The sequence below is a fragment of the Sipha flava genome, unplaced genomic scaffold, assembly GCF_003268045.1.
Source record: "Sipha flava isolate LNK unplaced genomic scaffold, YSA_version1 19084_pilon_pilon, whole genome shotgun sequence".
Classification (NCBI taxonomy): domain Eukaryota; kingdom Metazoa; phylum Arthropoda; class Insecta; order Hemiptera; family Aphididae; genus Sipha; species Sipha flava.
In genome coordinates, this window is record NW_020272583.1 from 1 (window position 1) to 11,721 (window position 11,721).

Genomic DNA, 11,721 nt, shown 5'->3' on the forward strand with positions numbered 1-11,721 from the left:
GAAAATGAAAATTTGTTAAATAATATTAATAAACCAACTACGGCGATTAATTCTGAAACCTCCACACCATCCACTACTGTTACACATATAACTGATAATATCCCCCCAGATAATCCAACAGTACAAATAGCATCTTTCATTAATGAACTCTTACGGGTATTATTTAACAATATTGGCACCTAGTACCTGCTGCCTACAATTTATGTTAATCTAAACCACAAAATAAATTAAAAAACTTATGTAGAATCAAACAATTAGATATACTGTATAAAATACATACAACAAAAATATGTTTTAAATGGTGTGGGGGTGGGGGAGGGGTGTCAGGGTTTTGGTAATAATAAATATATTATATTGCCCCCCCCTAGATTTTTTCCCAGTTACGCCACTGCTGTTATCTATTAGTAACATTAGGTATTCCTCGTAAATATATAGTCTATTCCAGCGGTTCCCAAACTGTGAGGCGCGCCTCCCTTGGGAGGCGCAAGCTTTTGGCAGGGGAGGCGCGAGCCGCGTGGTAAATATTGATATTTTTGAATCAACAATAATTTTGTTGAAATGTCATAACTATTCCAAACAAATATTTCATACTAATGAAAAAAAATAATAATAAACCAAATTACTCTATAGAATTGCTTATCTATGTATTATAAAATTAGTGGTATTACTTAAAGTCGCGTTATATTCGTACAATAATATACTTGATTCGGTGATTTCCGTAAATGTTGTTACAGCATTATCGCATTATCGATAACCGAATATTATTGCGTCTACCCTACCTAATAGTGTAGAATTGTAATGAGTAATGACCAATATTAATATATTTGCACGGTAATAGCAGCAGTAGTCGTCGTGAATGAACCGTACGTAAGGTGTATTCGTCATTTTCGAATTGCGCATTATCAACTCGTGTTTTATATCTTTTCTGGAAAAAAGGAAAAATTTCTTAATATTAAGAGTACAACCAAGCGTTTAAATGAAGACAACAATAAAGAAGAAAATAAACGTAGGTTCAGAAAATACGATGATAGTTATTTAGACTTTGGTTTTACTTACATTAAAATAGACAACGAAGAACGTCCGAAATGTGTTATTTGTTTAAAAGTATTAGCTGCCGATAGTATGATTTCAAATAAATTAAAGCGTCATTTTGAAACTAATCATGGATCGTTAGTTAATAAAAAACGTGATTATTTTGTAAGGCAACGTGAACAATTAGAAAAACAATCAACCAGTTTTATTAAACAGACAAGTGTTCCAACCAAAGCACTTTTAGCTTCTTATAAGGTAGCATTTCGTGTTGCTCAGAGTAAAAAACCTCATACAATTGCTGAAGAACTCATTTTACCATCAGCAATTGATATGGTTTCTACTATGATCGGGGAATCTGCTGCAAACTAACTTAAAAATATTCCCTTGTCTAATAATACAATAAGTCGGCGAATTCATGATATTTCTGAAAATATAAATGAACAGTTTATTAGTAAATCAAAAAACAAAAATTTTGCAATTCAACTTGATGAAGCTACCGATAGTAATAAAGACGCACACTTGATATGTTATATTCGTTTTATGGACAAAACAAATATTATAGAAGAGTTATTATTTTGTAAACCAATTTTCGGAGACATTAAGGCTCAAACCTTATTTGATATCACTAATGACTTTATGAATTGTAATAATATTAATTGGGAAAACTGTTTGGGTGTATGTACAGATGGGGCTCGAGCTATGGCTGGTCATTATGGTGGACTTCAGGCTTTAATACGAAAAAAAGCTCCAGAAATGATATGGACTCATTGTATTATTCATCGAGAATCTTTAGCATCACAAAATATGTGTCCATCGTTAAATACCGTACTTCAAACAGTTATAAAAGTAGTAAACTACATAAAAACAAGGCCTGTTAAAGCAAGGTTCTTTAAAAAAATATGTGAAGAAATGGGAGCAGAGCATACTGCGTTACTGTTTTATTGTAATTCTAGATGGCTATCAAAAGGAAACGTACTAATACGAGTGTTCGAACTTAGACAAGAACTTTACACTTATTTGAGTGAAGAAGGTCATAATGATTTTAACAAGTTTATTGATAGTGATTTTGTAATTAAATTAGCGTATTTATGTGATATTTTTGAAAAACTTAATATACTCAACACATCTTTACAAGGTAAAGAAACTAATATTCTGCAATTATATGATAAAGTGGTTGCTTTTATTAAAAAAATCGAGTTATGGCAAAGGAAACTAACCGAAGAAAACGGTAAAACCACGTGTTTTTCATTTTTAAAAAGTTTTCTTGAAGATAATGATCTTGAATTACCAATGAGCTCACTAAACATAATTTCTGATCATCTGATGACTCTTAAAAATCATTTCGAGAAATATTTTCCAGAAGACATCGTACAATACAATTGGATTAAAGATCCGTTTAGTGAAAACCCATTACCAAATTTTACAACTACTGAAGAAGAACAATTAATCGATATTTCATCTGATTCTTCGTTACGAATGAAATTTTCTTCATTTTCACTTTTAGAATTTTGGAGCAGCATTAAAGATGAATATTCTGAAATATCCAACAAAGCTTTGCGTGTACTACTACCATTTGCGACATCGTATTTATGCGAAGCAGGCTTTTCTGCAGTTGCTGTATTGAAATCAAAATTTTTTTTTTTTTTTTGGCTTATTCCGGACCTTGAAGGTCCATCGCCGCTTCTACTACACCTCTCCACACTTCTCTGTTCTTCGCCAGTTGTTCTCCTTCTCTAATCCCCAGGAGCTTGAGGTCTTCTTTAACCCGGTCTGTCCATCGCTGTCTTGGCCTTCCTATCGGTCGTTTTTTATTTGGTTTCCACATTGTGACATCATATACTGTTTGGCCCTCCGCTCTCCATACATGCCCGGCCCAGCTTATTCGTCTGCTTTTAAGTATTCCCACTATGTTTGGCTCATTGAACATTGCCCTTAATTCTGCATTAGTTCTTCGTTCATATACATTTTCCTCGTTTCTTTTGGGTCCATAAATTCTTCGCAGTATTTTCCTTTCAAATAGTAGTAATCTTTTCTCGTCCGACTTTGTTGATGCCCATGCTCCACAAGCATACAATACTATAGGTCTAATGAGTACTTTATATAGTCTTATTTTTGTATTTTTGGAGATTAATCTTGATTTAAATATAGGTACGAGCGCAAAATAGCTCTTATTTCCTGCAGTTATTCTCCTTTTAATCTCATCATGGCTGTTTGCTTGTTGGTTAACATCTACTCCCAGGTACTTAAAGTTTGTTACCCTTTCAAAGGTAAATCCACCGACTACTAACGAATTTTGTACTTGTTCTCTACGTGATACTATTAAGTATTTCGTTTTTCCTTCATTAACTTGTAGTCCAATCTCTTTTCCCTTACTTATTAGTTTTTCTGCCGACCGTTTTAGGTCCTCTTCGGTTTCTCCCATAATTATTATGTCATCAGCATACGCAGCTAGTGTGATTTGGTGTCCTCCTCTAATTCTTAGGCCCGTGACATCATTATCAAGTACTTCTCTCACTACCGATTCTAGGGCTATGTTAAATAATGTGGGGGATAACGCATCTCCTTGTCTAAGACCTGTTTCAACTGAGAAATCTTCAGATATTTCTCCGTTGAACTTAACTATACACTTGGACTTTTGCACACATGTCTTTATCAATCTCACCAATTTTGTAGGGATTCCGAGTTGGGTCATTGCTTTCCATAATCTACCTCGATTTACGGAGTCATATGCCTGTTTGAAATCAATAAATAGTAGGTGCACATCTATGTCGAACTCGTGACTTTTCTCTACTATTTGTTTTATTGTATGAATTTGATCCACTGTAGATTTCCCTGACGTAAAACCTGCCTGATATTCCCCTACTATTTCCCTTGCGTATGGCTTGATACGGTTCAGTATGATGTTCGAAACTAATTTGTAACAAGTGTTTAGTAAGGATATTCCTCTGTAATTCTGGCAAACCATAGCGTCTCCTTTCTTGTGAACCGGGCATAGAACTGACATGTGCCATGTTACTGGTATTTCTTCTTGTTTCCATATATTATCTACTAGTCGTTTCAGTCGTGTCATTAGTTCTTTTCCTCCTTCTTTCAGTAGTTCTGCAACAATTGTGTCTTCCCCTGGTGCTTTCCTATTTTTCAACATATTTAATGCCCTTTCTACTTCTTCTAACGTGGGTTCGTCTAATCTCTGTTCAACCGTGTTGAGGTTTTCTTCCACTTCTACTCGAGTAGGTTGATTCAGCATTGTTTCAAACATGTTCCTGAACTCGTTTGCAGCCTTTTTTTTATCCGTTATTAGTAATCCTTCTTCATCCTTTATAATTGTTGCTTTTGTCTTAAATCCATTCTTAATTTCATTCGCCTTTTCAAAAAAAAGTCTTACGTTGTTTTTATAGCTGTTTTCTATTATTTCAAGTCTAGAATTTTCCCATGCTCTTTTCTTTTTTCTAAACAATTGTTTAGTTTCCCTTTGTCTAGCCGATAGTACTCTCTTATTTTCCTCACTTGGGTCTTTTAGCATTTTTATTCGCGCAATATCTCTTTCATTATTCGCTTTTTTACATTGTTCATCAAACCATTTTTTCCCCCTTCTTCTTTCTTCAAATCCTAGGACTTCTGTGGCCACCGTTTTAATCGAGTTTTCGATCTCATTCCATAGATTATCTACGTTATTATCTACGTTATTTGAATTCTCCGTCAGATTCAAGGTCTCTTTTAGTTTGTTCTTGTACTGTATATTGATTTCTTGGTTTTTTAGGTCTTCTATGTTAAACCTTTTGATAGAGACGTTCTTTTTTCTCCATTCAACTGACAGACGTAGCTTGATTTTTGCTCTTACTATAAAATGATCGGACATTGCGCTGCTACCTCTCATGCTCCGGACATCCATGACGCATCTCTTGAAACGTCTGTCCACTACAACATGGTCTATTTGGTTTTTTTATTTGTCCTGATGGTGATACCCAGGTTTCCTTGTGTATATCCTTATGTGGGAATGTGGTGCTACTTATTATCATATTTCTGGTTGTAGCAAAATTAACTAATCTTGTGCCATTATCATTTGATGTTCTATGCAGGTTCTCCTTCCCAATTGTTGGTCAATACTCTACCTCCTGCCCTATTTTTGCGTTAAAATCTCCCAATAAGATTTTTACCTTGTTGGTCGGTATCCGGTCGCACTCATTTTCCAAATTTTCGTAAAAAATATCTTTGATTTCATCTTCTTTGTCTTCAGTTGGGGCGTATCCGTTAATTAATATCACATTAAACCATCGGCACTCCAGCTCCATATGACAAATTCTGTCATTCACTGCCTTAAACTTCTTAACTCTATGTAATATTTTGTCATTCACAATGAAACCAACCCCACCCTGATGTTCATCACCCCCACTATGGAATACCGTCCAATTTCCAGTTTTTAAGCTTCCTTCTCCCGTCCACCTTACTTCTTGAATCGCAATAATGTCCAGCCGATATCGTTCAAGTTCCAATATCGCTGTCGTCAGATTTCCAGGTTTATATAATGTTCGTACGTTCCAGGTTCCAGTTGTAAAATCCTTAAGCTCCACATTTTCCATCCGAGGCATATTTTGTAGTTGTTTCGTAACCAGGTTATTTTAACACTGTAGGGTGGTTAGCCCTACGAGAAACCCCCAACCTGGAGGACCAGACTACCCCAACCAATTAAGGTCAGGGTAGGGCTATTGCGATGCATTTTTAAGATGCATCGGGCGGTGGGGGCGCCACTTTCCCTACGCCTACTTGAAATCAAAATATCGATCAAAATTTAATATTGAAAAAGAAATGCGTGTGGCTGTCACAACATTGCTATCTAATTTTGAAGAATTATTAAACAGAAAACAAGCACATTGTTCGCATTAAGTTTAAATATTAATACGCATTGTATTTTGTAATACTTTAAATTGAAGTTTAATAATATTTACTGTTAACTTATATTTTCATAAAAATAAAAGTGTTTGTATATTTAAATACTATAAATTTATAATTTAATTTTTTATGGGAGGCGCAATTATTTTTTTTAATTTTTAGGGTGGCGTGAACTTAAAAAGTTTGGGAACCGCTGGTCTATTCCAAATAAGTCTGAAAAAAGTACGACGAGAACGCGTCCGGTTTCGCGCAGGTATATCACGTGATCTAACGGTGGCGAGCGTTGTTATCGACGATTCAAATGTATACAGCCTGACTGTATTTTTTAAACTATCACCACTTCGCTTGCCTACGACCAGTTGACAACTTACTCCACGTAAACACTAATTTAACCTGCATTCGGCGTTTTTATTTGTTTATTTATTTGTTTTATTTAAATTATAATTATAATTATAATTTATATAAATTTAATCCGCAGCTGCTTGAAACATTATTATTTTAACACTCTATATACACAGCGGCGAGCTCCGACCGCCCACCCATCACGACGCATGCCAAATCCGTAGCCAATCACAGCGGATCTGCAAGCGCGATTTTTTCCAGACTTATTTGGAATAGATTATAATTATATTATTTACTAAACTTTTTTTATTTTTTACACGTGTCAAAAAAGTTATCTACAGTTAAATCCTCGTCTCCTCGTATCTAATACCCAATCGACGTTGATATTCTTATGTCAACTGTATTCAGTAGAAACAAAACATATAAATGTACCGATGTATCTGCATGTAATGTAGATGTTACGGGCAAAGTATACATTTTAGGCATTTTATACATTGCCTGGACAGTATATAAAATGCCCTTCGTATATTGGGCAATATAGAAAACGGATGATATGATTTAATGAATAATGACATATTATTAGAAAATATAATAAGTTTTTTAATTTTATTATCACTTATTGTCGCATGTACTGCTTCCGTGACATTTTGTGAACATAGCCACTCCGCTGTTTTACACTTGCACTTCCGTGTTTTACATTTTTGTACATATGTACATCAATCGTAGTCTTGACCACCCAAATTTGAAGATTTCCGTGCTGCCTCTCAGAGTAAAATTTTGGTGTGCGGCACATCATCAACTTCTATTGTAGAAATATTTCTTTACAAATTACAAATTGGTTTCTACTGTACAGAGTCGAAAGGCGGCCTTCCTTGGACCCAATTTCGTACACATTATTGTTAACTGTAAAAGCAGAATAAATATAAATAATAAATATTAATTATAAATATTAATAATATAAGTAAAATATTTTTGAGTACCTGAAAGAATAACTCCAATAATGTTTTTAAAATCACTACGAGCCCTATCAACGTCTGGAATTTTAACCGTTACTGACTGACCAACTTCGCCGGGACAAAAACGATTCTCAGAAGCTTGCTTCATTTTTATAGCTTGAACTTTCAAATTTTTAAGTGATTCTATTCTATTTTTACGAATAGCTTTTATTCTTAAAGGTACAGCTAAAATAAAATAAATACATTGATTAATTTTATTTAAGTATATAACATAATTATTACTCAAAAACGGAAACTAAAAATCTAAAATTATAATTAAAAGGTATTATTATTATTATAATAATAATAATTATTATTATTATTATTATTATTATTATTATTATTATTATTATTACTACATAGATATAGGTACCTTCTTTGTTATCGATGTCGTTATTACATTTCGATACAGTAGAAATAGAATTCAGAGCTTCTTCGAGGTCTTCTTCAGTTCTTAAATTACTTATTATTTATTTTAAGTATGTTTTACGATTTATCATATTTCATTAACTCATATCATCTGTTTTCTATATTGCCCAATGTACGAAGGGAATTTTATATACTGTCCAGGTTAGGTCCGGCAATGTATAAAATGCCCTGGAATTGTATAAAATACCCACATTGTATACTTTGCCCGTAACATAGATTTTAGGTTTTGGTATACCAGGGAGACTTTGACATAAATTGAAGCACCTCCATGCGCAATATTATCCGGGTGGTTAGTTTTTAAAAGATTATACCCAGTTATGGGAACATGGGAATATTTAGTGAAGTGCGTTTCTGATATTAGAGCAATATATCGATACGTTTTTCCTATAGTACTACCTGTAATTCATTTTGGTGATTTTTGAGGCAGTTAGCATCAAATTGGAGCCTCAGAAGTGAGTTGCTTGTGGAAGAAGACATATTTTTAATCTAGAAGTTTTAAAATTACTTTGGTTAGTAGGGCGATTAAGGATTTAAATAATTGTTTAAACTCATCAATGAAGGTTGACATTATTTTGTTTATGTCTAAAGTAGGTGAAGGTACCGTATGATTGGAATGAGAATTGGAAGTAGCTTGGGTGTAGGTGGGAATCGATTCTAAAGGGTGTGTTGTGAAGGCTTTCACTGTGTGGGTATCTTGTACATAAGTATTTTTAGAGCTAAATTATTAGATAAGTGATGACTTGATTTTGGATGTTTTTTTTCGTTGAGCATCCTTTGTAATTTGATGGGTGATCGCCAGAGCAGAGAGCGCACTTAAGTGGGGAATCACGGATGTTCGGACAGTCTGCTGATAAATGATGACCACCGCAGCGAACACAACGAGCTGGATAGCCACAGTACGATTTGGTGTGTCCATATAATTGGCACATAGTGCATATATGCTATAGACTAAAAGTTTTAGTCTTATAAAGTTCCTCCACCTTAATTTTTGTGTGGAAAAGGGACGTAAGTTGGAAGATGTCGTTGGATTGGCTGGTTGGTTAGAGGTCCACAAAGAACAGAGGTAATGGATTTTTATTTACTTTGTGTTAGACGCCTGAGAACTGCCTGACTTCAAAAAGACGTTGTTCGAGCTTAGATTTGACTAACTCCGGCGGAGTAGTTGAGTGAAGATTGCGAATGACAATCGAGTTGGTTTGTCTTCTTTGAGCTGGTAGGTATGAAATTCAGCTTTTTCTTCTCTTAAGAAACGGATCAGAGTTCTGTATGAATCTGAATTGGTTGTCATAATTGGAAATTGTCGACACCAATAATCTCAATGAGTTTTGTGCACAGATCAGTAAATGTAACGTGTAGTAGTCTTAAGAATATTCATGGGAGTAGAGCAAACTTAGGTTCAACGTTTAGGGATTAACGTTTAGGTTTTAATATTAGTATTAGTTGTATCAATCGTTGGGAGCATATTCTCATGATCGTTTTGTGATAATACTTCGTAACAATTTGCAGAAAAAAAAACTATTTTTCTTCACCGGTGTTCGCGGAGTATTTAGTTCAGAAGAGCTATGATTTCGTTTACCATCCTTTGATGATTTGACTTCGTTCCAATTATTCGAATCGTCGTCCATATTTTCGATAATATCTACCAGATCATTAGTTGTTTTTAAATGGGTAGATAGTGTATTATTATTATTTTTATTTTTTTGTTTCGGTGATATATTAGGATGCCGCGATATTATCTTGAGGGCAGGGGCGTCATTTCAACTTTTCAATAGGGATGCAAACATTTGAATCAGGCCAATTGTTCCCTTCACCAGGCCATTTATATATCCTGTTTATTTAGCGGAACTTAAAAAAATTCTTCAATACTCCAATAGGACAATAGGTTCTTATGAAAAACTCGCACCATTACAGCGCGTTTGCATCTTACATTTTATCGATGACGGCGCAATTATAACATTTTATACGGGCCAACCAAACATTTAAAAAAATAGAGCTGCCAATGTATAGTTTGAATCCCCCAAATGACGCCCCTGCTTAAGAGTAAAGGTCGTCACGCACGTTGCAGTGATAGCGCGACGAATAATGTTGTTGTTGTATAAACGGTGATTAGTTGGTTTTAAACGGACAAACATTTTTTACATTTCGAAAAGAACGCGCGTTGAGCGCAGTTGCACTTTTATAAGTTATTTATTATTATAAGCTAGGTGATTTTGAATTTTTACGTAGTAAACTTGTCGTATTCGAATACAAAATAATAACGGGATCATAATTAAAAAGATCGTACGATAACGTGTGTAACGAGCAAGTTGCAAATCGCGTGCATATTGGCTTCTATAGCAGTTCCTGATGAATCTTTCCAATCTGAAATTAATTCTAAGGCTTCTAATACAAAATCAAATAATTCCACAAAATCATATACAGCATCATAACGCTGTACCCATCTTGTAGCACATAGTCTTTTAAGGCTTTTTATTTTTATATCAATATTGCTATTTTCAATACAAGATAATAATACATTATGACGTTTAGGTGTATTGAAGAAAATATATAATTTCTCTATAATGCCCAAACAGTTTCTAATGGGTTGTATGTTACACGCAGTTGATACAGCCAAGTTCAATAAGTGGACTGCACAATGTACATATATCGCTTTAGGAAAAGTAGTTCTAATATGTGTTTGAGCACCATTGAACTGGCCTGACATGTTTTTAGCACCATCATATCCTTGGCCATAAAGGAAATTACAGTTTATTCCACATTCAGTTAATCCTTAAGTATAAAATCTTAGTAAAGTATTCTAAAGTATAAAATATTTTATTTATTAGTTACCACTTAAAATAGATTCAGCTAGATTTTTCCCAGTTAGGCTATTTACAGGTATAAATGTTAGAAAATTTTCTTTAATATTATATTTTGAATCAACATATCTCACACATAATGCTAACTGTTCGATAACTGCTATGTCAGTGGTTTCATCAGCTAACACGGTAAAACAACGAGAGTTATTTACTTCATTTACTATTTCTTTTAAAATTATTTCTCCACATGCTGAAATTATTTCATTTTGAATTTGAGGTGTGATGTATTTATTTCTTCCTTGTTCTTCTAAATGATGTTTTAAATAATCATCACCTTCACTCCGATAGTTAAGTATAGCTCTAAAATAACCTACATTAGTTGATTGGTTGTTGCTGTCTATTTAAAAATTGAATAGATTTATTTTAGTATTTATTAAAAATATATATATATATATACAATTTTATAAACATCATAAAATACTAACTTCCAGAATCCCTGTGACCCCGCAAAGCTATTTCTTGACGATCACACAAGATCACACAATTAATAATGGGGATAAGCTTTTTTCTATTTGATTTGATTTGTTCAGCTCTTAATTAAAATGATATAAAATAAAGTAAGTAATTATGTTTAAAAATAATACTGCATATTAGGTACATAATTATTAACTACTTAGTAGTAGTATTATGTACATGTGTGATATACTATACAAAAAAAACATGGTTAGTAAATCAGAACCAACCTTTCTAAATCTAACTGATTAATGATTGATAATTTTTGTTTAGAATAAACACTAAGAAAATGGTTAGAGTCCACGACACAATGTCCATGATAAAGCTTTTTAGAATGTTCACGAAAAATCTAAAATACAGTCATAGCAATTAATAAGATATATTGTAAACATTAAAAAAGTACTATATTATACAAACCTGCTTGGCATTTTTCCATTCATCTAAGGCCCTAACAGCAAGTTGACCTAACGGCTGATTATTTACACCACCAGACTTTGCAAAAACAGTACAAAATTTACAAAAAGCACCCATTTTCAACTCGGAATATGTTAGACATTCAAATTCAGTCAGCCATTTGTATTGAAATCTTAGACCACGGTTTTTGTTTTTATCAGTTATCGGAAAACTATAATTTGGCGGTGGTACCCATACATTTGTAAGAACCTGTGAAATATGAATAAATAAAAAAATATCTTCAACAGTTAAATTTTTAAATTAGCCAA

The 11,721-nt window shown here is 33.5% G+C and overlaps 3 protein-coding genes across 3 annotated transcripts; 1 reads left to right on the top strand and 2 right to left on the bottom strand.

Annotated features, from left to right (window-relative positions):
* Positions 1-1,731: 1,731 nt before the first annotated feature.
* Positions 1,732-2,656, top strand: LOC112681401 (zinc finger BED domain-containing protein 5-like). Its single transcript, XM_025551660.1, has 3 exons — positions 1,732-2,092; positions 2,168-2,592; positions 2,645-2,656. The coding sequence occupies exons 1-3, from the start codon at positions 1,732-1,734 to the stop codon at positions 2,654-2,656; spliced, it is 798 nt and encodes a 265-aa protein (XP_025407445.1).
* A 2,476-nt stretch (positions 2,657-5,132) lies between these two features.
* On the bottom strand, positions 5,133-5,621 carry LOC112681402 (craniofacial development protein 2-like). Its single transcript, XM_025551661.1, has one exon. The coding sequence runs from the start codon at positions 5,619-5,621 to the stop codon at positions 5,133-5,135; it is 489 nt and encodes a 162-aa protein (XP_025407446.1).
* Positions 5,622-6,891: 1,270 nt separating this feature from the next.
* On the bottom strand, positions 6,892-11,712 carry LOC112681403 (zinc finger MYM-type protein 1-like). Its single transcript, XM_025551663.1, has 8 exons — positions 11,417-11,712; positions 11,230-11,348; positions 10,972-11,078; positions 10,518-10,883; positions 7,924-10,457; positions 7,633-7,856; positions 7,245-7,445; positions 6,892-7,167 (listed from the first exon to the last, which is right to left on the bottom strand). The coding sequence occupies exons 1-5, from the start codon at positions 11,528-11,530 to the stop codon at positions 9,958-9,960; spliced, it is 1,206 nt and encodes a 401-aa protein (XP_025407448.1). The 5' UTR covers positions 11,531-11,712; the 3' UTR covers positions 6,892-7,167; positions 7,245-7,445; positions 7,633-7,856; positions 7,924-9,957.
* Positions 11,713-11,721: the final 9 nt, after the last annotated feature.

Coding starts and splice junctions, on each gene's coding strand:
- LOC112681402 (XM_025551661.1), bottom strand. CDS start 5,621: ATGCCTCGGATGGAAAATGTGGAGCTTAAGGATTTTACAACTGGAACC.
- LOC112681401 (XM_025551660.1), top strand. CDS start 1,732: ATGGCTGGTCATTATGGTGGACTTCAGGCTTTAATACGAAAAAAAGCT. Junction 2,093..2,167: donor TTTTAACAAGTTTATTGATA/GTGATTTTGTAA, acceptor CATCTTTACAAG/GTAAAGAAACTAATATTCTG.
- LOC112681403 (XM_025551663.1), bottom strand. CDS start 11,530: ATGGGTGCTTTTTGTAAATTTTGTACTGTTTTTGCAAAGTCTGGTGGT. Junction 11,349..11,416: donor AATGGAAAAATGCCAAGCAG/GTTTGTATAATA, acceptor ACTGTATTTTAG/ATTTTTCGTGAACATTCTAA. Junction 11,079..11,229: donor AATCAGTTAGATTTAGAAAG/GTTGGTTCTGAT, acceptor ATTTTAATTAAG/AGCTGAACAAATCAAATCAA.